We start from the raw sequence: 26917 nt of genomic DNA, 5'->3' as shown, positions 1-26917 counted from the left end.
AGTCAAAATAGTTGAACTGCCTCAATATCTATTGTTGCGTTACAGGAATTTCTGCTCCCGATTCAGCATGTACATTGATTGTTCAAGAGGGAATTTAACTAAAACAGGTCAAGTCAGAAATTATTTATGAGTTGCCTACATTTTTCCTTTTCCCTCTTGAATATGTTTCATTAGGCTGGAGAAAATTGAATACCAGATAAAATTTCGCCAAAGTGAAGACAATTTTTTTTCTCAAATTAGAATTTTGGACTTTACGAGCCGTCGTTTCGATATTCTTCCGAACAAAGCTCATTTGTGGCCGCGCCGAAAGATAGTCACTCGCTTCTGTCGGTTTTACTTGCGTGTTGCTTTTGAATCGAGGATGGGTAATGAGGGACGGACCATTATTTCTCTGCGCGGGTTTGGGCATTTTTCTGTTTTTGTTTTTCTCACCTATAGGTTCTGCATGACTTTTTTGGTGGGCAATAGGTTGCGCAAGCATTTTTTAACACCAAAAGTAGGCCCTGGTTAGTAGAGAGCAGTTTATTATTTTTTTTCCGTGGTTCCCCTTGCATGATTGCTTTTTCTGCAATTTTTTTGGGGAAATTTCCCCTCCCCCCTCAAAGAAATTATGGTCCGTCTCTAAAAGCCTGCAGTTATTTGGCAATCCCGGATGCGCGATTTACCGATTGGCGTCGACTGATCATGAGATAGGATTCGAACTCACAACTGTTTGGGTTATCTGCTTTGCACGTGCGTTGTACACCTTCTGTGGTTCATGTTTTGCCGAAAACAATGATGTGTGCATTGGAGAATCGAAGATAACGTGAATTTCAATAATCCATATCACTCATGCTAACTGCACCTTCATTGGCGTATTAAATTAATTTAATAAATTTCGTAAATGTAGTTTTTCATTCCGATGTCCCCCGGGCGTCGTCCTCGTGCGGCGTGGAAACCACCATTCCTTCAACTGCCCGTTAATAGGCCACGTTCGATATATCAATATTCTAAAGTTGGTCTGAGGCTTACAACCAGAAATTGCAATTTTTTTTAAAGTTTCTTTTGTCTCTCAATTCCCAAAAGAGACTTGGATACAAAGAAAACACCGCCAAATATAAAGGTTTGTCCTGAAAGCCTCGGAGCCACGTACAGAATATTGACATGTCGAACGTGGCCTGTATGAGCCGTTTATGTCAATATGTGTTTGTGAAATGTTCAGTATGTTTAATTTTTTGCAGTTGAAATATTCACTGATGTTGTTCTTGGTAATCTTGACGTCATTGCCAACGGAGGCAATGGACATAAAGGCCAGGATGGTGGAGATGCAGCGAAGACGCGGAACAGTGGCAAATCAGTGAGTCAAAAGAACTTAAATTTAAAGAAATTCGAGTCTGTCATATTAACTAGTTATTGGTCGCGTGTGAAGTCTTTACGGGAAAAATTCAAACCGAGACCTAGCCGTATTGATTGAACGACAGCGAGGTCAATATGGCATCCAAGGTTTGAGATTTTTCCGTAAAGACCGAACATTCGAGGTTAAAAAGTTATTTACTACATGGCCTTTTGCTCTGTCTTTGCGTAATCAGCCCTTGGGCATTACGGGAGAATAATGCCCTTCAGTTCGCCAATAAGAGCGCACTTCAGATCGGCTACAAACACAAGCCACATAATAAGAATGAATAACGACTTGCGACAATTTACAATTTTACAATATCCGACAGGATTCTTGCGCTCATTGGTTGAAAGCTATGGTAGAACATAAAATAGAGCATAAAAATGACAGAATGACGCAACGCAAGGTAGCTTTCGGAGAACGTGAGAAATTGTCGCGAGGTTTCCTATAAAGCCAAACCGTCGAGTTTTGAAATGCCAATTTTTATTATAGTGGCATAAGTTTTGGGGAACCTGTCGCCTTGAAACATGATTTTAGAAACACGTGTGCAATTTTGTTCTGATTTCAGCTCTCAGTTTGCCGGTAAATTTTCACCGTGGCTCCAATAGGGCTTTGGGAATTTTATGGCGAGATTGCTAAGGTCTATGAGAGCCTACAAGAAAAACCACACCATAATGAATGATTAATCCAGGCAACTCACATGCTTACTCATCACATAAGTTATAGAAAATGACCTTCTTGAAGGAGCTCAGTCACGGTATTTTGAGCTATTTTTGCCACGTAAAAAATTAACTTTAAACTGAAGGTAACCTGAAAATATAAGTTAAAGAAAAACACTGAAAAGATAGTAACATACCATAAAGGAATAAGGATGGTTAAGGATGGAAAAGATTGACAACACGGATTAAAAACGACGAACTTAAAAAATTTAGGCTAAACTTTTCAAAATGGCCAAACCGTGACGTAGCTCTTTTAAAATATTATTTAGGAACCTGGTAGGACGGCAGGAGACTGCAGTAATCGAAAAGTATCTAGAGATGGGTGTCCAGATTACATTCGTGGAATTCCTGGGACCAAAGGACCTGATGGAGGCAACGGAGGGAATGCAGGAAAACCAGGTAATGAGTTGTTATGTCCCGGAGCGGGGGAGTGGTGACTCCTAGAAAAAGTGGGTGGAGGGACTTCCTTAAACCCATACCCTATTTAAGACCAAAATCTGTGATTTTGCCTACCTTATTTATGACCTATAATTAATTCCTTAGGTCAGACCGATGTTAAAGACATTGTGGAGGGCTGTCGTTGATGTTCTTATCTATAATGATGACAAAGAAGCTTCTTCTAAAAAAACCTATCTAATTCAAGACTACAGTGCAAAAATCATACTCTATTTGAGACCAAAACAGATAAAAAACCGTACCCTTTATGCTGCACATACCAAAATAGGCCATATAAGGGAGTAGCCCCAACCCTCTGGATGTTGCGTATACTTTTCTTTTGTTAATGCAAAGCCAGGGTGCAAGTTTGAAGATCAGGGCAGCGATTCGATGTTTAGCTATGGTGATCTAAGCGGGAGTTTTTTCAAATTCAAATGACATAAATCTCTTTTTGATGATATTCCACCGCTTGAGCCTCCATTACATGCTAGTTCCAGTCTAATAAAGAGAATACGAGTATTGCTTATTCCCTGATGCTCGTATACCAACTAGATTCAGCGCAGGGCCACAAGTATTTGAACTATCGTAACGTTGTGGATATATTGCTATTAAGGTAATGGAGGGAAGGCCGGAAAGGTAAAAATCCGATGGAGAGAGATAAAGGGTACGGTAGTCTTGAAATCGTGTGGTGGAAAAGGAGCCCCGGCGGCCACAAATGGAAAAGGAGCAAAGGGTAAGAAAGTTATCTACTATTGCCGCAGAGCGTATGAAAAATGCCTTCCGCATCGATCTGACCTGCAGGCGATCACAGAATCGCAGCTTATAAATTCTACGATCATGTGGAAGTGCAAGTTAGGATCGGCTGCTATTACGATGGCGCGATCCCAAAGAAGAGAGTCTTGTGAAAGATATATGGGTTATTGACCAAATATGAAGTCAACATGGGTAAATATTGGCGTGTTCATAGACCGGGTCCATAAAGACCCAAAAAAGAACGAGGCCAGTATCCAACCATCTTGAACCAGGAAGCTTGGTCAATAAAGGATCTGTGATATTGGAAAAAGAACGCTATTTTCTTGCGGGACACAGCGGGTACTCCCGACCGTGTAAGATAGCGCCATCTTGCCCCGCTCGGGTAGCCAATCACAGCACAGGATTCATCTTGCCTACTCACGGAGTTAGCCGTATAATAAAGTATGTTCTTCAAGCCTCGAGCGGTTGTTCTCGATGGGATTGGAACCATATTTACTTGTGTGATTTGTTCTCAATTGTCTGTACTGCCGTTTTAATCGAACAGTCTAGCCAATTTGTCTTAATTTGAATTAAAATTTACAGGTAACTGTTATTGCAAGTATAACCAAAAATTAATTTACATAACTGGAATAAGTCGTCCGCCATGTACACATTGCAGACCTATTTTTTATTTGTTTGCAGGAGGCCGCGGTAGTCAGGGTGGAAAAGGCAGGAGATGCGGCAGGGACATGATAGCTGGTACCATAGTGTGTTATGATGAAGGAGTTTGGGACACCAGGGCCCCCTCCGGGCCCCCAGGAAGCAACGGCAGGCCTGGAACAAGTAAGGGGATTATTAGCGAGGATCCTTATTTTCGTTCGCATTTTTGTCGCGTCATCTGTTATATGACCTAACATTTAGTCCTGTGCAAATAGCTTGCGAAAATGATATTTGTCTGGAACAGATGCTGTGCGTGTTTTCGCGCTAAATGGAAGCTATTGTTCATTATAATCCATCAAATATTTTCGCTCGTTCGTGACTGGTCTAAGCACGTCACGTGACTGAATATTCCCCAGCTAAAACTGGGGTATATCCGAGTGATATTGCCCAATTTTCAAAACCGTGCGTGTTGCGAAAAACGTTTCAAGAATAATACACAAATAGCCTCCATTTGGCGCGAAAAGATGCTCGGATATTTGTCCTAGGACATTATCTGTTCCTCAAAGCTCACAGTTCGCTTTTCGGAACAGATAATGTCCAAGGACAAATATCCGAGCATATTTCCGCCCCAAATGGAGGCTATTGTGTTCATTATTCTTCAAATCTCTTTTGCAACGCGCGCAGTGTTGAAAATTGGGGAATATTCTGGAACATTCCCCAGTTTCAGCCGGGGAATATTCGGTCACGTGACGTGTTTAGATCAGTCGCGCGCAAGCGAAAATATTTGATGGATTATAATGTTGAATATCTATATTTGTATTTGAAGGAATGGGCTTGACAGATTGGTTGAACCTTCTCAGTGCAAAACACGCTTCCAGGTCCGTTTCTCTAGAAAGAAAAAAGTTGGATAATGGATTTCACAATTTAGTCTGCAGAGTCGTTGATTATTTTCACTCTCGCCAAAATACTGCAAGACTTAAGGTTACAGTATACCTTCAGGGGTGTCTCGCGCGCAAGCGATGTAGCGCGTGCAGTTTAAGCTGTAGATAACTAAACCCCTATATCAAATTAAAGCTTATGGAGCTGGCTATCAAACTATACCAACAATTTTGAAAGAAAATGAATTGTCGAATTTTTCACGACCACTAAATGCGAGCGCCCGAATCACCTTTCGAAAGCTACAAGTCAAAGCGAATTTCGTTTTTCGCCAATTTAATTTTTTCCTCGGTTTCAGGGCCCAAAGCGCTTAAAAAACGTGTCTGCGTTTTGGCATATTCGATTGCAGTAAAAAGTTACAGAACATTTTCGAAATAGGATTAAAAAAATGTGGAGTGATCGTACAAAAATCGCTCTCGAAGAAAAAGTATTTCGAAATTAACAATTCCCAGACACGCTTTTGTAGTTTATATGTTAAACTAGCCACTGTCCAAATTTAAGAGCAATTGAACGAATTTCCTTTGAGTTATAACTCCTTAAAGTGCCTGCTTCAAGTGAAAAAATTTATTCGAGAAAACAGCGCTAAGAAAAATTTTCTGCTTTGCGAACAAACTCCGCCCACAAACGCCTTCAACTGGGTTCTCAGGTAACTAAGCCAATCAGTGCAGGGAAAGTTTACTACCGTTAACCTCCTGGTGAAATTTACGCGCGAATCTCTAAAAAACTCTTGTGTTTCGCAATGCGCTCAAGGAACCGAAGACAGAGAGATAATTTTTCTGCAGCTCGGTATTTCTTGAAGCTGGTCTGGCAAAATGGGGAAGACTAAAAAGGATACGAACGCTAGAGTGGCTGAGCGAAGGAAACAAACAAAAGACAGCGCGGAGAGCTACTGTGTGTGAGCAACTGTGCATGGATAATATTTCAAATGGTCTCAATGAGTCCGACGATTCGTCTATATCGGACTCATCAGAAGAGTCTCTGTCAGCATCCCTGTTATTGCTGTCAAGTTCCGAAATTTTTACAGAACCTTTCTTTTCTCTCACCACGAATATTTGTCCGCCTTCTACGATAACTATAGTTTCATCCGCGTGGCGAACTTTCGCTTCTTCACTCATTGATGTATTTTCATTCGTTCTTCGCTGTTTTCGCTTTTTCGAACCGGTCCATGGTTTAAACGTGGTCTATGTTTACTTATAACTTAATAGAGACACGCCTAATATAAAAAATGCTGGGTAGTCAGAACAACAATGCTGATCAACTGAGTAGTCAATTCGTGACATCCATATAGGTAATTCCCGCGAAAATCGTCTCGGTTGATTGCATACGCGCCATAGGGCTGTCAATCAAGAGGTAAACTTTTACTTCCGGTGAAAACGTAAAACCGCCATTTCTCCGCCAATATTTAGCCTTTTTCAAAAATTTTTTTCAGAAATTAGAGATTATTCTTCGGCCTCTATTTTGACCCAAAAATCCAAATTTGAAGAAAATTGCCGACCCGAAGGTATACTGTAACCTTAAGAAACAGAAAACATGTGTCATGTTTCTATCGAGTTATGGGAAACGCGAGTGGAAGTTTGGGAGAACGAAAAATCCTGTGGGAACACGAGCCAACAGGCGAGTGTTTCGACAGCTTTTTCGAGTTCTCCCTAACCTCCACGGGTATTTCTATAACTCGATAGAAACACGGAGAACATGTTTTCTCTTCCCTTTAGAAAATTCCGCCACGAAAAACAGAAAACAATCTGTATACTTTGACCATCAAAATGTAATTAAATTCTCTTTGCTCGCGCCATCATTATGTCAACAACTCATGCTAGTTCTGTATTTCTATCGAGGTCTTGAAACCAATCGGCGTGCGTAGTTTTGGTTTTTTGTTTTTTGTTTTAAATGCTATAAATACCGTAGATGCCTATGAATTTTAATCTTTCATTTCCGGCTTTTCAGCTTCCAGAGCCAAAGGAAGGGATGGTAACGTTGTTAAATCCATGATTCAATCCGGGACATTAGACAGAAACAGCAAACGAGGCTACCCAATGCAACTGCTCAGAATTATGAAAAGAAAGGCTGAGGACATGTTGCTAGGAGACGCGAGCAATGTGCAGGGGAAGGCGGCGCTCATCTTTCTCAAAAACGTGATCAAAGAAAAACGTGGTGTCAGGGTTAATGTTCTCAAGAAAGGTATTACTTCGGCATTCAACGTTCTTGTAAGTAATGTTAGTTTAAACATGTTTGCAAATTGCAAAAAAGATTTCCGGTAGACTAGTTTTCACTTGCGTGTCGAGAAGTAATTGGTTTTGCTTTACTACGCTACATGATTGGCTTAAAAAACTCGCGCCACTTTTTCACCCAATCAGAAATAATACCTAAACCAGTCGTGACTCGTTCGCACACATTTTCCCGCGCTTCGCGTCAGCTGCCTGATTGGTTCATTGGATTAATTGTGTCATTTGTGATTGGTTAGGGTGATGACATTGGTTTTGATTTTACGACACTCAATTGAAATCTGTTCTAAGCCCTGTATAGCCACAACAAATGGTTATCAACAGTCAATCGAACGCGGCGAAGAAGACCAAAGATAATATTATTCAACAATTTAATAATTTCTAATTTATTAGAGGGTTATCAATTGAGTATCACGAGTAATCAGTCAATTACTTTGGTTTGTTTTGGTTTTACTGCGGTTCGAGATTGGTGTAATTGGTAAGTAATTGGGTTGGTTTTGGTTTTACGATACTCGATTGAAAAGCAATTTATTGCCTGATAAGTTTTCCTTGACACCTTGCATTTTAGAGGTGGCAAGAAAACTCGGATTTTTAGGGAAAAAGAGCTTTGATATTTTTGGAAAAATCAAATTGTTTGCTCCTCGCATGAAGTGGGAAACTCTGAAGACAATAGCAGTGAGAATCAAGGATACAGCCAAGGAATACGAAACTGCCTTCAATGGTATCAAATCTTCAGTTGAAAACAAGGACAATTTTAAGCAGGTTGGTGTAAAGGTGTTTTTTTTTTTTGCTAGGTCATTTGTGGGAGAATCTCAGTATTTGGAATAGATTTTCAATTTGCCATTTTTGTGCTACAGCTCGCCGGAAAGATGGCCAAAGTTGCCAGGAAGCAAGTTAATGCTGAAAAGAAGCGATTAATTGAAGCCAGGAACATTGCTAATAGCGAAAAAAGACTTTATGTTAAGGTAGCCTTCTGTTTTTTTCTTTCTTTTGTTCTTTTGTTCCTTCCTTCCTTCCTTCCGTTCGTTTTCCCTCCCTCCCTTCTTCCGTTCCTCTCGTCCTTCATGTTTTCTTTCTTTGTCTTCTTATTTTCTTATTTTGTGTATGCTCATTTTCAATTTCGTATTTATGCTGTTTAATGTGCTTTACAAACTGGTGTTTTTATTGTTACAGTCAATTCAACAGTTAGAGAGTCAGATGACGGGCATAATAAAGGAGGTTGAGGCAAAGCTCCCTGAGACCTTGGAAGCAGCAAAGTCTCACCATGGCGACTTTTTGGCAATTCTTCAAGGTGTGACGGGATTTGTGAGCGCTGCAGCTTCAAAAGACCCGTTTGCGTTTATAGATAGCGCACTCGGCCTGGCGGAAAGTCAGCACGGAAAAGCATGTCTTAAAACCCTTAGTAGCTATCAAAAAAGTCTGCGGACATGGTTGACATTTGGAAAAAATTACAAGCCTCTAAAGGACTCAAGTGAGTTGGACTTCGATCAAGTTGATGTGGATTCTGTCCCAGGGGTTATGCAGGTATGCATTTATCAAGAGTAGTAGGAAACGAATTTGACTGATGGTTTTGGTGTATAATGCTATTTAAAACCTTTTAATGATTTCTGTTTTTGCTTTTACCACAACGAACTGCGGTAAAATGAGAAAGCTGAAGGTACTTAATTATTACGTCCCACATATTGCAAAGCCATCAGATCAAGGAGAAGACTCCAGTGATTCGTGGTTAATTAATTAAGCGAGCCCACACGAATTGAACGAAATCGTGTAGCGTGAAATTTGCTCTCGCCCCACTTTTCGCACGGTCCGGATGCGAAAAATCTCTTTCGCTCGTCCCGATTGCGTTCGTCTCATACAGGAACGCTTTTTACGCAGGCTAAATCGTGGTCGAACTACATTTTCTTTACAAAAATGAAGTTGCAACCAGGGTACTATTTTACTTATTTTTGCGGTCTTTCTTTCCCAAAGGCCAATCTTGAGCTGAACAAGGAAACTTTAGCCGAGGAGTTGGTTTGTTTGTTGGACGTGGCTGCACTACCTCAGGACGTGGCAGGCTTCAAACGGCTCATTGAGTCCTTCTTCATCGCAGGCGCAGCACGTATCGACCTGATAGGGGAGGTTATGGACCTTGACAATGAGATTGGAGGTTATAATTTTGATATCCCCCTCCTAGAAGAAACTGAAAAGACAATACGTGACATAGGGAAACCAGGAGGTAAGGAATGTTTTCTCCTTTGTTTAGAAAATTTGACTTTTGCGAAACCAAAAGTCGAAGGTGAACATCAGACAGTTAAAAGAAATTTTAATTCTGATTTAAATATCAACCTGTGAAAAAGGCAAGCTAGGACTTATTTCTGTTTAATTGCACATTCCTACATATAGATAAGTTATAATAAGTAATTGATAACCTCTTTAAAATAACTCTTTTCTTATCTGTTTATATATTGCTTTGGATTGCAAATTAAAAGTGGACGAACACGAAGACTGTCCGACCTAGGATGACCTAAATCTCCCGCCAAACGCCTAAATAGACCCTAAATGTCCCATGACACCCCGCGAGCCTCTCCATCGTGCCGTCAGAATAGTAATTTCTGACAAATTCGTCCTTCAGTCGTCACAAATCATATCTTTATCTACCTGTTACAACTTTGTAATTTTTCATGTCTTTCAGCTGCTCCTATTACAAAGAATCTTCGACTCGGGTTCATGGACAATTTGCTGAGTACATACAGGGAATTAGAATACTCCTTCATGGTAAACGTCTATGAGCTTTTCAAGGCATTCAGGTTCCGAACATTGTGGGAAGGAAACGATCCTCTGACAAATTTCCAACGCATAGCAACTGAGAGTGCCCGTGGCACCGGACAACTGAATGGAATTATACAGCTTACAGATGTACTACGAAGCATGGAACAAACTGAAACAAAAGCGGTTCAGTGCTTCACGAACAATGTTTACACAACCAATATCAAGAAATGGAGTTTTGACAAAGCCACGAACGGGGATGTAAGTTCCCGTGTAATGATTAGGAGAGGTAGAAATGTCTGTGATGAGGGTTATTTTCAAAGAGAAATGCCAGTTTTCATTAGAAATTATGGCCATTTGCTAGTAAGAGCTTAAAGACAGAGACTGTTATTAGTAAGAATACTTTAGTTTTGGTTCATTTTAATATTTAAGCATTTTGGTCTAATTTTTTTAGATACCCGTCTAATAATGTTTACAGAATGATGCGCATTTTTAGACTTCTCGTGTGATAAGTCTGCATACGGGCCAAGTGCACGCCCATCGGGCCGGCACTTATATTCCAGTTTCAGTAGCACGAAGCGACTAGAAGTATTTCCCGGATATCTGCCAGAGATAGGCATCTGTATCTGTTATTTTTGCACTTGAGTTTTCTGGGTTTTCTGCCATTGATATAAAAACAACCATGTTGCGTTTCAGGTATTTGACGGTATTGCCAAAGGTTACACGAGATTCAGTATCAAGATAGATCAGAGTTGCTCTTCTTGCTACAACATCCGACTATTAAAGGTAACAAAATTATCTTATCTCCCTTAAAATCATAAAACTTGAAGAGTATTTTACTATTCTTAACCAAAATTTTCGAATAAGACCTGATTAACTTTGCACGAGGTTTTTTCATTACCAATCTCAAGGTCACAATGGAAACCATTTCACGAAGTGGCCAGTTTCTTGTAAACCTGGGATGGGTACGCCCAGAAAAATTTGATGGGGTGTGCGGCCCGCTTCCCAAAGCCCTCACCCTATGTAAGACCAAAATCTGTGATTTTCCTTACCCTATTTATGACCTGACCAAAAATTCGACACACTATTTACGACCTAACCCTTGAATCAATCCCCTGTTCCAAACCTGCTTTAAAATTAGTTCCTTAGATGAGGGTCTTAGATCAGACAAGTGTTAAATTACCGTGAACATAATTTGTGAAGGGCTTTTGTTGATCGTCTTATCGATAATGATGAAAAAATAGCTTCTTCCTAAAAACATACCCAATTCAAGACTAGAGTGCAAACCTATGATACCCTATTTATGACCAAAACGGCTGAAAACCATACCCTTAAGGGCCGCACGTACCTATATAGCCCATATAAGGGAGTACCCCCGATAAGTCAAATACGCGATTGAGTTGCTTCTTGAATTTCCCAATTGAATTAATTTCTCTGATGTCCTCGGGTAATGAATTCCACAAAAACTGAAACTATATTTCAAATAATTATTACGCGGCATGGGCAATGTCACTTTACCGAAAGAATTTCGCAAATTATAGTCTGGGCTACGTTCGTTGAATAGGTTCTGGAAGAACACTGGAGATAACTCATTAAGAATTGTTTTTTTGCCGCATTTTTCTTACTTCTAGTTTGTCCCATTTAAGTGTTTCGAGAAGCAAGCTTAAGCTAAATTCATAATTGGCCTTTAAAATTACTCTGTCTGCATGTTATCTACTAGCATTGCATGTTTTTCTCTGTACTGTTTCGTAATTAGCTGTATGTTGAGTTGACCGGCACCAGCCAACAACCTTCCAATGTTCCCGCTGACGTCCATCTAAAGGTTCGTCATCTAAGCTCTTCGTACTTCAGGGCGGGAGATAGTAACATAAAGCAATACAGTCAGCCTATAGGTTCATACAGGAAAATCAAGTTTAACCGGTTTTCTATCAGCGACGAACAAAGGTGCAAGTTGAAGACTCAACAGAGAAGTAAGTCCCTCTTATTGCGTTACATATCTCTTTCTAACCAAGTTCGAGGTCCATACTGCAAGTTACGGACCGAGTTCTCCCTTATCGATTTTTAGTCCAAAAGTGAAGTGCGCGGGCCATAAAATCGACGAGGAAAAATTTAAAAAATGTAAAACTTCAAATAGAGCTATGCTAACTAAAAAAATACAGTGGAACCCAGTTATGTGGTCAACAAAGGGCCAAGAAAATTTGTTCGTATTTGGTCGCGTATTAACGGGATAGGGTCAAACCTGTCGACTGGTCAAAATTAAATTGAGTGACTTCTTAACAGATGTATCTCAATCGCTCTTCTAAACTTATGTTCTTTAATAAGCATCCGGAATGCAGATATGAAACATGAATCAGTGTATGAATTAAATATTGACAATGGAAAAATGAACATAACTGGGTAAAATTATAGAGGATTATACAGGTTGAGATTTCAGAATGTGGCCTATGGCCTTATTAACGGAGTGGCCGCATCAACAGTTTAAGAAAATGTATGGGCATTTCGCCGGGACAGAAAAAGCGGCCGTAATAACGAGGTGACCGTATTAACAAGGTGACCGTAAAGTGGGGTTCCATTGTAATAGATAAAATAGAGACACTTGTTTGTTTTACTGTTGAAACACGTGGTATAAGAATTTAAGCCATCGCTTCTTAATTACAATTATCGCAGTTTGAAATCAATCAATGGATTTTCTTCCCAAACAGAGGAATCCTTGTTTTGCGTCAAGAAGGACGATCAACGCTGGCAACCCATGTGCAGTAATCCGCTGAGCAAGTGCGTCCGCGATCGCCTCCTGGGTGATGAGGAATGTAAAAGTCCATTTGGTACTTACGAGCTGCAGATACCCGTGGACAATCAATTGTCATGTACAAGTGCTGGTTTAACAGACAAGAACTGTAAAGACCTGGATGTAAGTACTATAGGGGTATTCCATTAGCCTCGTGGGCATATAAGTACTTCTACAAGTAAATATATGAAAGATCATATATTTGAACTGCAGAGAAAGATATGAAGACATGATTGCCCATCGCAGTTACACACACAACTTAATTATTGCCAAAGCGTAAAATTTATTTTGCCCATCTGGCGTAAGAAATCAGTTGGACCTAACAAAATACATAACCAATTGGCCTAAGGCTAATTAAAATTTTATGTTACGTTTTCCGTATTTTTTGTGAGGTGAAATAAATGCTCAGGGGGTGGGGATACTCTAGAAAGTTTTTTAGGGAGGTCTCCGTCCCGATGTCCAATCCCTTGCCCTTCAATTTTGTATGCCATTTTGCCAGAAAAGTTCTCCCTTTCGTATACCTTTTATTGAAAAAAAGGCACTCCTTTCACATACCTACTTTAGAACACAGCATACTTTTCTAAAACCTTCGAATGAAGTTAATGAACAATATAATGGGGGAACATCAGGCATTACCGGATGAGATGTCAACCAAAAGAAAACAAGTATTACTTGTTCAGTTCATGTTCTGGCGGGAGTCAATATACTCTGATTTCCCTACAGTTTCATATACCTCAATTTGAAAAATCCCTACCCTTTTATATATCTGAAGCCTGAGAGAGGCACCCCTCTCCCCGTATAGGCCATTATAGGGGGATATCGAATGGTCTTTGCGAGCATGCGAGCAGTGCGTTTATTTTTGCGAGCACGAGCAGTGATCAATTTTGTCATGCAAGCAGCGAGCACTTTAGAAATAACAGAGGGCGAGTACGAGCACTTCGTACATTTTCCGTTAGCTGGAATCTCTCTTTTAGTAATTAAAACGTTTTTTTGCGCCAAGTAATCTGGCTGACAACTCCAAACCAGGACAACAGGCGCAAAGCCAGGGAACATGTTATAATAAGATCTTATCGCGGTTCAACCAATCCAAGGTATTCCCATAGCCTGCCGTATTCCGGAAATACAGCAACAGTTTATTTCTACTACTGTAAACAACTAAAAGAATTTACAAGATTATAATTATAAATATATAAATAAACAGTACAGTACATACAGTAGTGGGACACCCAAAATAACTAAAAAGCTAAACTAGTTGGGTGACCGTAATTATAATAATTAAAAATGTAAGAGTCAGGAAAGAGGCACAACAAATACATTGGTACACATAAGTATCACAAACTTGGTACAAGATTAAATATACACATCTCGCGGTTTTCCCAGCAGCTTACAGCCAATTATGCATTGTTTGATATGCTGTTTGATGCAAAATTACTTCACTTAGCTTCACGTGAGTCAGTTGGTGGACGCTAAAGGAGATCTGAAGCTTTCTAAGGCCCTGTTTACAAGCAAGTAGGTTCCCTGTCAAGAGGGTTAAAGATAGCCCGCCTTTACAAGCAAAATGTTGCAGGTAGGGAACCCTACTACCTGGGACTGAACTTTGGCCGGTCAGTTTCAATAATACGTCAGCAAAACGAGGAAGCGTTTTTCCAGCAACTTTCATGGCGCGTGCATGTTTCTCAAATGTTTCCCAGTTTGCCAAACCGGAAACATTGTTTCCAGTGTCAATTTTTGTTTCCATGATGCAAATTATGCCTCCGCTACACAGCAGAGAATTTTAACAAAAATCCGAGCATGCAAGCAGTTGCAAAAATTTTGCGAGCACGAGCAGGCGAGCACTCATCTAATTTTTACGAGCAATTCGAGCAAAGACCAAATTTTGCGAGCACTTTCAAATTGAATTGGACCATTCGATACCCCTGTTATAGGGAGTACCCCCCGGAATAAATGTCTTAACCTATCTTACTTCTTTTACTTTTCTTTTTCAGCTCACCAAGTTCACTAAAATGAATGTTTGGGCGTACTTTTTCTATTGGTCAGGAAGTTATCCCACGGGACCTGATGATGCCTCCTGCAGAAGCCCCAGCCAGAAAAGAGCTTACGATCCCACAGAGCATTGCAATTAGAAAAGAAAAGAAATATAGATAAATTCAAAGTGAAATGAGGATTTACAGGAATAAAATGAAGAAATATTGGCTACAGACGTCTTGTTTTTTACACTCTATTATCATGTTCTTGACCTCTTGCGAGGCTGGTGCGTTCTAAGATGGCGGATCCAAGATGGCGTAAGTTGAGGGTTATTTCTATTGAAAAATGAGAGTTACTTAACGCAGAATGTCCAGAGAAAAAAATCTCCCTCACCTCACGGCGAGGTATGAATCTACTCTTGGATCTGAGGGTTAACATTGTAGGACATGTCATCACGTCGAAAAATCATACATACAAATTTACATCTAAGTTACAAAGTACTTTCCAGTTCCGCTTTTTCGTCACTGAGAGTGTCATAACATGGTGCGTAACTATAGTTTCCGTCAGCCATATCCAAATAAGGACAATTGTGTAACATCATACGTTCCAGTTGTTCCCGGATGTCAGTGAATGAAGGCCTCCCAGCGGGATTTTCTTTCCAGCACTGCCGCGTCAATTCATACCTGAGAAAATGAGTGCTAGTAGTCAGTCATCATTTCATGAAGAGAACGGGGCTACAAAATAAGGAGGCTTACATTTCATCTGAGCAAATCTGTGGTTTTTCCATTCTGTATCCAGATTTCAGAGCCCCCAAAAGTTCATGATTACTTATGGTAGGATATGGCGTCCCACCTAGATACAAAGAAAGAAGGAGATTAAAGAAAAAGATCAGTTTGTGAGGCGTTTTTAGGCTCGATTTCCACGCGTCTCTTGAGTCCGGTCTACTAGCGCGGGCTTCTTTCCTGAACAGTGGCTGGTTATCAAGACTATTGTGTTTCAAGCGGTATTTTTATAGTGGTCAAATAAAGCTCAAAAGCCACGCCATTTTGGTCTCCTTTGGGGGTCTAATTCCAATTTTCCGACAAGCATCCCTGACCTTTTCATATAGCAGTCACACCCGGAAGGGGTGGGGGTGGGTTGAGCAGCGAGAGCATGTTATTTATTAGGGCACTGTTAGTCTTCTCCCAGCTGGGATTTTTAACCATGTTGTGGTTAACCAGACCTGACCCTAGCTAGCTTATAATCTCACATCAATGTACTTGTTATAGTTTATCTTAAAGTTTTACATCCATAGCCATACAAGCAGTCTCGATTACCAGCCGCTGTTCGGGAAAGAAGACCGCGCTCCAAGACACGAGAGAGCGGCGGAAATCGAGCCTACGATACAACGAGCTATTTAGCCATTTTGCCATACATAACCTTCTGACTTCCCTGCAAAGTGGAGTGTAACATCGAACTACACCTGAGGTCGAGGTTTTTAAAATTCTCTAGTTTTTTATTAATTTTCAGGTAGTTTCTTAGCAATCGATCGCAACATTTGGGCGCAACATGTTGCGCGCGTTTGGCCACCCTGTTGTGACGTGTTGTGACATGTTAGGTATTGTTGACTCAAATTTGACCACTATGAAACTTGAGCCAACCACACCCAAAAAGTCGCAACACGTCACAACAGGGTAACCAAACGGGTGCAACGTGTTGCGCCCAACAATGTTGCGATATGTTGCACCTATAATGTTTAGCTTTGTCTTTAAAACATTCTAGACTGCATTTTGTATTATTCATAGTTTAGTGTAGATATCTTAGTCTTCTCAGTGTTGTATCTTGTATTAGTCTGTGTCCCCTTATTAGTATGGGTTTCTCCCTGAGGCTACATGGTTTGACACTTCAATAAAGTTTTATTATTATTATTATTATTATTATTATAAGTCCTTGAAGTCTTGCCGCTTTTAACAATAATAATAATAATAATAATAATAATAATAATAATGATATTATTATTATTATTATTATTATTATTATTATTGTTATTGTTATTATTATCATTGAAATCTTGCGATCGTTTGGCCGGGGCTTAAGCAGAACTGTTTGGATCAGTTTACCAATGTTCTACCTGGTTGCAGTTCAGACTATAATAACTTCATTTATACACTACCTAGCATGCATATTACTTATTTCACAGGGTCAAAAGTGGAGTTGCTACGCACCGATTGTTAAAATCTCCCAAAGTACGATGCCGTACGCCCACCTGTTGGTATCAATAACATAGATATTTGTAAATACCTCGAAGGCGAAAAGAAAAGAAAAACCATCGACCAAACTTAGCAACTTGCCTAACTTGGAAACGTGCCTGCTGTAAGGTCATGTCCACACTACGCTGGAGAAATTTGAAAACGCAACTTCTACGTTTTGGCTTACCGTACACACTAATCCGTCACGAAAACGGAGCTTTTCGAAATTGCTTCACAAACCGGAGGAATTTAAAAACGTCGGGTTTGCGTTTTAGGGTGGACAGAAAACATCACGAATACGGAGCTTTTAGAAAACGATTACGTCACGATTATCACGTGATTTCCCTGTCCGAGTTTTCCTCAACCACAAATTCAAAATGGCCGATGATTGTTGCGCTTTTAAATTCCTTCGGCGAATTGTGGATGGAATACATTTTGTGCGTTTTCAGATTGAAACTTCCGTTTTCAAATTTCTCTGGCGTAGTGAAGACGGGGCTTAAATTAGCACTCCCCAAACAGCGCTTCTAAAACCGCTGATTATGAACCTTGCCGACTCCCCTCACATGATATTTTTTAACTTACACGTCGCTCTCTGCCGTGAACACTTGATCATGAATGGCTTCCGGTGACATCCATTTGACTGGCAGTTTTCTCGTCTGTGTAGAATGGTACACTTTCCCAGCGTACACGTTACGCGATAATCCAAAGTCGGCTACCTTCACTAGCTTGCCTTCACAAACGAGAACATTTCTCGCCGCCAGGTCACGATGGACGAATCCTTTACACGACAAAAATTCCTGTGTAAAATAAGAAAGGGAAAGTTTGGTTACTGCAAAAGCGGTTGTTAATTTAAAGTGACTTTCTTAGCAGACAGAAACAACGATCTCTTAACAAAGCCGTCAAAATATCAGGGTGTGTGTTTTTGGGTAGACTCTGACCAGGATCAATCACCTGATCAATGATCGAGGGTCATTCGAATCAGGATCACGGATAACGGATCACGAATCACGGATCACGGATCATGGTGCATCAAAGGAGACGATAAAACCTTGCATGGAGTGGATTCACCGATTCTTTTAAGTGATCTTGGATTAATTATTGATCAGTGATCCTGATCCTGGTCATTTCAAAGAACCACAGCCCTAACACAGTAAATTTTAAACATTGTGGCCAATCTCCACATTATAAAGAAGATCTGAACGGGCTGAGATAGGTCAAAACTTTAACAGGTTGTTGAGAAATGACGTGCTTTTTTGTTGCTGATAGCTAAGATCTGCAAAATTCACTGATGGCTGAGAAAAAGGCCGAACGTTCTGAAAGTTTAACTGCTAACTGAGATTCCATTACCCTCATCAGAGCAATATTTTAACCTAAACAAAATCGTACCATTCCCTTCGCTATCTGCCATGCGAACGTCATTAGGTCAGCGGGTCTGAGGGTATCATCTTCATGTAAATTGTCCGCACTATTTTGGATGTCACTGGTACACTGAAAATCAATCAATCAATCAATCAGTCAATCAATCAATCGAAACTAACACAAAAAAACTGCAGAATATCAATGTGATATTTTTTCAGCACTTTTTCATTCAAAGTTTGCAGGAGAACTGCGGTGCAAACCTGTGGAGCCTAATTAATCATTAGACATATGTACAAAAGCCTCCATTTTGTCCTTGGACGCTATTTGTTCCTCGAAGCTAACCGTTTTCTTCGAGCTTCGCTCTCGGAAGACTGTTCGCTTTTCAGAACAGATAAACTATATTTTCATGATAAACAATACTGAATATAACAGGACCTATAGCAACATTCAAAATAAATTATGAAAATTTACTGTTATTTACAAAGGGTGCAGGTGCGACCATCGAACAGAAATCCACCTGTAGAGGTTTTGCACCGCAGCCATGTTGCGTGGCGGGAACAATAGATTCTTTTTCTTATGGGAAAAAATGTTCTTTCTAATGCAAAACAGCCAAAACTTCAGAACTTCGCTGGCTGCCTCAGTCTCTCTCTTCTTTGAGGCACAAAGGGCGCAAAGAGAATAAACATAGTAAAACGAAAACAATTACATCAAGTAAGCTCTCTTCATCTAAGACTCCTATGTTTTGATATCTTGAGTGTTCGGGCGCTGTTTCTCCCGTTGCTTCAAAAGCTTGCTTGATCTAAAAAAATGAAAACACCAAAGTAGAAGAAAGCTCTATAGTGTGTGAGGCGTTGTGCTCGGCAGAAGTCTTTACTCTCACAATGTCTCTCTTCACCTAAAATATTAATTCAAATTATATGAACGAGGGCAGCCTGACAAAAACCTTTTAGCGGGGGGAGGGGTAACCTGCGATGGGCGACAATCTAGGGGGGGTGGCTAAAATTTCTGCTCTCTCAAATCGCAGAAGGCTAGGTTAGCAGAAGAAGCTTCAGTATGGTTGAGTAAGGTCCTTAGCTTTTGTTTTAAAGTCGTTATTTCATGGTTTTCTATGCTATACGGGCGAGACGTTTTCTTGAAATTCACATCTATAAAATTTTGGTTTATAAAGAGCGTGGGAAAACGATATTTTTATGAAATCTTGACACTATTTTAATAGAAAAATGTAAGTTAATAACGGGAGATGATAGCCCAAAACAATTCGTTGTAGAGAGATGTTCGTTAGTTGAGGTTGGACTTTAAGGGAGCAGGGTTGGCGCGGACCAATGTGTCCCGGGTTCCATTCCCGGACCCGGCGTCATTTGTTGGGTTGAGTTTGTTGTTGGTTCTTTTCCTTTATCCGAGAGGTTTTTCTCCGGGTTCTCCGGTTTTCCCCTTTCCTCAAAAACCAACATTGCTAAATTCCAATTCGATCTGGATTATTGCCAGGCACTTTATCTTGAGCCTCTGGCTCGGGTGATCGCGCAAGTACTCCCTGTGTTTGACATTAAATTTGCATTTACATTTTACTGTAGTGAATTAAATTGATAAAAACTTTTGTTTTGTAGGCCGGCCGGTTTTTTTAGAACTTACTGACCGAATTATAAGGGAGGTAAGATTTTCAATTATCTCACGTCACCTGATCTCTTCTTTTCCTGAGGTAGTGAAGTAAATCCCCATTCTTTGCAAACTCCAGTACAAGGAACATGGGATTTGTCATAGTACAGCAGGCCAATAAATTCAATATGTTCCGGTGATACCCGATTTGTTTCATGAGCTGTATTTCCTCTAGGAAATCTTGCATTTGTTCTTCTACGGCACCATCTAGTAGAACAAAAACAAAAAGCATTTTTCACTACAAGGTTTAAACATAACACCTCAGAAATACATGGGCGAGCTTCAATTATAAATGAAACGTCAATCACGATCACAATTCCTTGCCTATTTAATGAGATTACCAAAATGGTTCACTCAAAATATATCACTCTTTGCGACTTTTCATTTTGCCTTTGTCAAGACTTTGAATGGTCGTTTTAAGAATAGGTTATAAAACGCTGACATAACCAAATCATACTTTGCAACATTTTCACAGCAACGGTCAGGACCATCTTCATTTGCTGCTGCTCCTTATCAGTCTTACTCTGGGAAGATTTCCTTCCTTTTCCAACCTGTATGGGTTGTTTTAAAAGCCTGCCACTGTATACTTTCCCAAAAGCTCCTTCTCCAATAATCTTATCCAGGGAAATGTCATCAAAAAGCACTTCAAACGGATCAAAGAGTTCTGGATTGGATCTGAATAGGGAATCGAAAATATTTCTTTTGCTTTTCTTGTTAATTAATATTTATTGTTATTCCTTTTTGTGGTCTAGACCACAACCTTTTAAAAATTGTTTATTGTGTTTATTGTGTTTCTTGTGTTGCAAAAAGTTCATACGTCACACAAGTTACCCACAAGTTACCTAAGTTCACATTTTTTCGTAAATGAACCACACGCAGTATTTACTGAAGCCAACCAAGAGTATTCTTTATACTGACCTACTCTTTTTACGATATCTAAAAGCAAACCAAAATATTCCACTAAAACATAGCAAAGCCAAAAGCGAGCTGCCCACAATCTTCGCAACCAGTGGCAAAGAGGTTTCCCCAGTGCTCTCAGCATGATGAGTTACATTCTTGAGAAGATTACTTCCTGTAGAGCCTGAATACACTGAAAGGACGAAATGCGACAACACCATGCAGAAAATGAATTTGTTTCTTTGACAAAAATATTTTACCTCATTTTGTTTACCTTTTAAATTTGAATCAGTTAATTCTAAACTTGTTGTTATCATTATTATTACTATTTCAATGCCGCTTGTGACTTACTTTAGAAGCAGTTATCTCACAAATGTATTCAATAATGCTATGAATGTACCTTAGCAGTAAACAACATGAATATTACAAAGTCTTATGACTATATGTGAAACCTCTACATGACTACATGTTCTACCTCTTTGGTGTCCGCGTAAAAGAGGTTTGAATCTATACTTAAGATTCAGAGCCACCTTCAAATGATAATCTAACTCAGCTCCGAAGTGAAAAGCAAGGCTGGACATACTTGAGCATCAACATAAGCTGGAATCATTTTAACGAAAAATTTTACAAATAAAGGCATCTATCTACCTTTACATTTCTGCCAATTGCACCTTTTTGTGGCGATATTTGCCCCATGGCAATCCTTTCCGTTCCATTTTGGCGCTGGATTCGAACACATGCGAGCACGTGTCCTGTGTCCTCCTCCACACGTCACGCTGCATGGTTGCCATGACGACCACTGGCTCCAACTGCCATTCACTGATGATTAGAAGAAACAATCTAAGACATGAAACCTTTAAAAAGTGTATAAACTGTTGACTTTAAAAATTGTTCGGCTTATGCTCTAAAACGACGTTTAAGATTGCGTTGCTAACCTTCAACAAAGCGGTAAACGAATATCGTCCATCTATCTCCCACGCTATAATTCCATAAACAATTGTCGGAAAGCCCGTGTATGTTGTATGTCTTGTCACCGGTCGCCCCACTCCAGCACTCGTGGCGATATTCCACGCCAAAATACCAGAAGCCGTACTCATACACTTTAGCAGCACACGCCTGAATTATGGCTGCGAGTGAAGTGGCCAATTCTGAATAGTTGATTGGGTACTTACGGACTAATATGGGTAGTGCGCGTGGATTTTTGGCATCTCGGAAACAACCGACTGGTTCATACGGATGCAACCCCGTGCTATCTGTGTAGAAAAGACGAGATCATCATTTAATAGAGAAGTCAAGAGATAAATTAGCAACCTGCATAGATTGTGGTTCTTGCTGCGCATTGCATGAGAAGTTCTCAAATCTGCAGCTTGCATTTATCTGGCGGTATTCATTATCGCTCGTTTACCGCTTCGCTAGTATATATATATTTTTTATTTTTTGCGGGAGAATGGCTGCCCAGGCAAAGATGTTGTCATCGGGCCGTATCGGTACAGTCATAAAACACAGTTGTTTATTGGCTTTACTATAATAGTACAGAGCCCTGCGCAAAATTAATTTGATGAATATCTGTCACATTAAGGCAAGGAGGGTTGCCACTGATTTATGAACTCTGCGAGAGTTCCTTTACAACAAATGAATAAACACGATAAATGACTTCATTAGCTAAGGACTAGAACTTTTAATATTCTGGCCCTGGCATGTTGAAGTAGTCAGTATGGGAAAGGCCATAAAATATTAGCTCTTAACCGTTTGAAGGTAGTACATGTAATCGACACCATTGTGTGTAGTCTTTGAAACCATGGTGACGTTAACAGCACTAGCTTTGCGTTGAAGCCAACATTACTTCGTGAAAGATTTATCGATTAGATTTCGTTTGGATACTCCTTGATATTTAGCCTGTAAAAAAGGGCGAGGTTTTGTCATAGAAGATAAACAGATCCCAGTCAGAGATATTTTTCAATACGTGAAAATGTTTTCATGGACAGTGTTTCTGAATGAGCGATGGAATAAAGATACAGAACTGACTCAAAAAAAGCGTTTGATAGGAACTTTTCTCTGGCCAAAATTTGAACATCATTGTTGCTTACAAGATGGTATCTTATGGTTATACGTACTTGACTGTGAGATGCCTTCATTCGGCCAAGCTTGTAGCATTATGATTCCGATGAACATCAATCCGCAATGAAAAATTGCCTTGATAATGATTCCTCGCTCGAAATGTTCTCGGGAAAGAATCCTCATTGCGATGGCTCTGAGGAGAAAAATAAAACATGCAGTCGTCACAATAATAGTTACAGCAAACCTAAGACAAAGCTCCTGTAATTCGCTGTCTAATTAATAGGTAATATTGGGTTAGTTTCCGACGACGCGCTTTCCATCTAACTTTAGGGCAGAAATATAAGAAAGAAAAAAAAAATATAGTTCCTATCTAAAAACCATTTGGAACTATATGATAAAATCTTTCTTTATTTTTACGCACGACACACGACGCACGGCGTGGCCACCCAGCACCCGCACCATTTAGCCTCATCCTGACATAGAAGATGTTGGACTGAAGATGACCGATATTAAATCTTTCGCAGAGGCTCTAAAGATCTCCTGGATTAAAAAAATCATGACACGTTAATCGCCAGGCAGACTGGAAAAGGCTCTCTCTTGTTTTTCGATCGCCTTTAATGGGACGATGTTTCGTTACTAAACAAAAAAAAATCATTGGAAAATACTTTCTGAAGAAATGTTTTTAAATCATTAGCGCGAATCTGTAGAAGCCAGCGACTTCTTGTTACAGCCATTGTGGAATAATGTTTCACAAAAGATAGAAAGAATAAGATAAAAAACAAATCTTGTTTTATGTGTCGTGGTATATAAAATAATTAGCATTACGTCAATGGCCTCTTAGATAAATCCGGTTTTTCCGTCTTATCAGCCCAATTGATGAATGACTGTAATTTTAAAGTGTACGTTCTTACAAGCTTATGGTATTATGCGCTCACAAATCCTGGAAATCAGAGATTAGAGAGTTTGGTTAACGGATAATTGTGGTCAAATCTCAAGATATACAGAGGGACTATTTAAAATAAAAAGGATGACCAGTTTCACTTATGATACCTTGCAAAGATCAGTTTCCGTAGGGCCCACTAAGGTGCAGCGTGAATGGAACAAACATCTTCCGGCCGTATCCTTCAGAGATTGGACTGACTATTACAGTAATCCTTTCTCATGTACAAGTGCTAGTAAGCTTAGGAGCTTTCAATATAAGATATTCCATAGACTATAGGTACTAATCTACTGTCAATGAAAATGGGTATTAAGGATTGTGATGAGTGTTGTCTTTTGTGACAACAAACCTGAAACCACAGAGCACCTGTTTTGGTATTGTGACCGGATTTTCCTTTTCTGGAGCGCTCCAAGAATTGAATTTGAGAGTTGACAGTAATTGAAGCAGAGCTTTCTCTTGGATCTGTTCTCTTGGCTATACAAACTGTACGCCCTTTAAAAATACGGTTAACTCTATTATTTTATTAGTCACGGTTTTCATATATTAATGTGAAATGGCTTTAGGATTAGGATTTAGGGTTACGCTACGTAATCTCGATTTTGCTGGCGTACAAAGCTACCTTAAGTCTCACTACAAAATTGAAACAATTGCATGCAACTTTTCTCATCATCATTAAATCATAAGCAAATGAAAACTGATGCAACAAAACATGATAAATTTGGCGATAGTTCAGGTAATGCATGTAATGTAGGGACGTTAATGTAGTATAGTAGAATGTCTTAAATGTTCACTGTAAGTAATAGGTTTGCAATTTACTTTTTGTGGTATACTGTATAACTGATGTATCCCATAGCTAGGTGTTAGTAATAAAGTTGTAATAAAGGCGAAAACAGAATAAGTAACCAAAAAATAAAAAGGCAAAACTGCAAGCAAAATATTACCGGCTGACCTGGTAGTAGAATATTTGCTGTTTTTTCTCCAGATTTTTTTTTTCGATGGTTGCGACAGGTGGAGATGATCGATCACAACAAGTCAGCCAACCTTATTTCTCACAGACAGAAAAAAATTCTGTAAACACCCATTAAGTTCTTGCGCCTCCTATTTTCTTTAGTAAAACGAGCAATGTTGTGTTCAGAAGCTAGAATAAAATCTCGCCGAAGCCGCCATTTCATTCAGAAAACTGGAAAGCAATTGCTCATTGTTGAAGTTGACGTCAGCTGAAATATAATGTGCAACACGATTGGTTTAAGCCATTTATAAAGAGACATTTGATTGGACCATTCAAACTGTGAAGTTCAATGCAGCGAAATGATATCATTTGTGATATCATTGATATCACCTATGATATCATTGGTATCACTTCACAGCCATCTTACTTGACTGAAGATGCTAAGATCGCACGAAAGCAAGGCCTATTCATTCCTTCAAACCGAGGAGCACTGGGAACTAGACGCCATCTTTGTTTTGCAGAGTAAGTTTGATTTAACACAGACCTTAAGCGGAGGATTTCACAACACAAATGTTAAACCCTTTATTTTATCCGTATTGAACCATAGTATTTAACAATTATTGGACGTCAGTTCGTGATTGTCTCGTAGATCAATTAATTGATCTACTTGCCACCGACAACTTACGATACCTTGCGGTAACCGAGTTCAATAACTCTTTTATCATCCGATCGCCATGTTAGTTTTCATATTTAAATCACTCCCTGACAGCTCAGGAAAGCAATCTGCCATTTTTCACCAGAGAGCGCGCTTTTTTAAATTACGCATGAGCAGAATATTATTTACAGCTAAGCGCGTTTAGACGGTACTACGCATGAACAGACCATTATTTGTAGGTAGTTTTCGTTGTGGGTTTTCGACCAATGAAAAGGAAGAGAGAAAAAAACATCGAATGATAAATATATGTTATTTACCGGTCTTGGTCGGTCCGTATTGGGAAACACTGTTCCCTCGGTCTTGAATAGGGTAATTATTGTTTACAATATTTGCCTCATTAGCATAAGCAATTCAGTGTCAGAGGGAGCTACCAATAAATTAGTTCTGCATATTGAAAGGTCATAATACGATTAGCTCTGCCAATGAATATGAGCCTGATGTATTGAGTACTTTTTGTGCATACGGGTTTAAAAACTCAAAATGTTACAAAGAATGTTTGAGCTCATTAACGCTTTTGCCACCCAGAAATTTTGCAGTTTTTGAAAGACAATTTCCCCTTGAATATTCCACCCGAAGAGCTAAAAATTTCACCATGTTTTAAGTTTCACTAGCTCTTTAGCTGCCTGGAGTCAATTCATATCTAACATGTTTCCTTCTGTACGCAAAGCTGTATGCAAATGACCAAAAATGTAAACAATGACGTCAGCATGAATCCCACTACATGGCCCGGGGCCGCTGGTTGAGGGCCCTATCCAAGACTTCTTACACAGTAAGACCAAGGGCACATGGTTATTCCCAACACGAACCGACCAAGGCCGCCAATTTTTCTGTACGGTATTGCTTTAAAAGCAACGTTTGTGAAGAATTTTGATTAAAGCCGTTGACTTCAAATCTGGCATACGCATGAGTTTGAGATTTCGGGCCCAAAAAGCGCTAGTGTTTGCAAAATATATGACTCTGTGTTGAACGTTTACATTTTATATTGTTTTACGGTGTAACAAAAAGCTTGAAAAGCTGCCAAAGTTGGAAATTTAGGAGCAATCCGGCGAATCAGATTCAAAGAGAGAATCAAGATGAGATTCAAGAAGAGAAGAATATCAAAAAACATAATATCGAAGTGCTGATGAATAAAGATAAAGTGAAATATTTTCAATGGGGTACTCATCTTTATCGAGGTGGTTTTTAATATTTTCCGTCGCCCATATGAAACGCCCTACTTTACAAAAAAATGATTCATCTATACTATACTTTTATTTTGTGAAATTTTGCTCTACAATTCGAGGAATAACTTTGCCAAAACGTTTTGAAAATGGTTGATACATACTTTGCGAAATGGGCCTTTGTAATTTGGGAAATCCTATTTCAATTGAATCTGCGAAATTATTTGCCACTTTAGAAATGGTACTTTAAGTTACCTTAAAATTGTATGGCAACTTGCCAAATCGAGTTTCAAAAGATAGCAACTCAGTATACTTTGCGAAATCTTACCTTGTATGTTGGCACTGGGAAATATTACTTCAAGATACTTTGCGAACCTTGCGAAA

At 39.5% G+C, this 26917-nt stretch overlaps 2 protein-coding genes across 3 annotated transcripts; one reads left to right on the top strand and one right to left on the bottom strand.

Moving 5' to 3' along the window:
- The first annotated feature begins 7661 nt into the window (after positions 1-7661).
- LOC145469452 (uncharacterized) lies at positions 7662-15052 on the top strand. Its single transcript, XM_081453173.1, has 9 exons — positions 7662-7841; positions 7937-8044; positions 8253-8603; positions 9048-9294; positions 9751-10085; positions 10521-10610; positions 11581-11794; positions 12527-12732; positions 14595-15052. Exons 1-9 carry the CDS (start codon positions 7725-7727, stop codon positions 14730-14732), a joined length of 1806 nt encoding a protein of 601 aa, XP_081309299.1. The 5' UTR covers positions 7662-7724; the 3' UTR covers positions 14733-15052.
- Positions 15053-15196: 144 nt separating this feature from the next.
- On the bottom strand, positions 15197-26681 carry LOC145469439 (fibroblast growth factor receptor 1-like). Of its 2 annotated transcripts, none has more exons than XM_081453160.1 (11): positions 22826-26681; positions 21647-21964; positions 21360-21530; positions 20733-20904; positions 20272-20489; positions 19837-20021; positions 18868-18960; positions 18189-18290; positions 17385-17599; positions 16779-16819; positions 15197-15426 (listed from the first exon to the last, which is right to left on the bottom strand). In XM_081453160.1, exons 1-11 carry the CDS (start codon positions 22950-22952, stop codon positions 15326-15328), a joined length of 1743 nt encoding a protein of 580 aa, XP_081309286.1. In that variant the 5' UTR covers positions 22953-26681; the 3' UTR covers positions 15197-15325. The 2 variants fall into 2 exon arrangements, with proteins under 2 accessions (XP_081309286.1, XP_081309288.1); XM_081453162.1 differs by having other exon boundaries at positions 21884-21964.
- Positions 26682-26917: the final 236 nt, after the last annotated feature.

The sequence above is a fragment of the Orbicella franksi genome, chromosome 15 (genome assembly GCF_964199315.1).
Source record: "Orbicella franksi chromosome 15, jaOrbFran1.1, whole genome shotgun sequence".
Classification (NCBI taxonomy): Eukaryota; Metazoa; Cnidaria; class Anthozoa; order Scleractinia; family Merulinidae; genus Orbicella; species Orbicella franksi.
The sequence above is the reverse complement of the archived record's forward strand: the minus strand, read 5'-3'. Positions and strand labels throughout refer to the sequence as shown.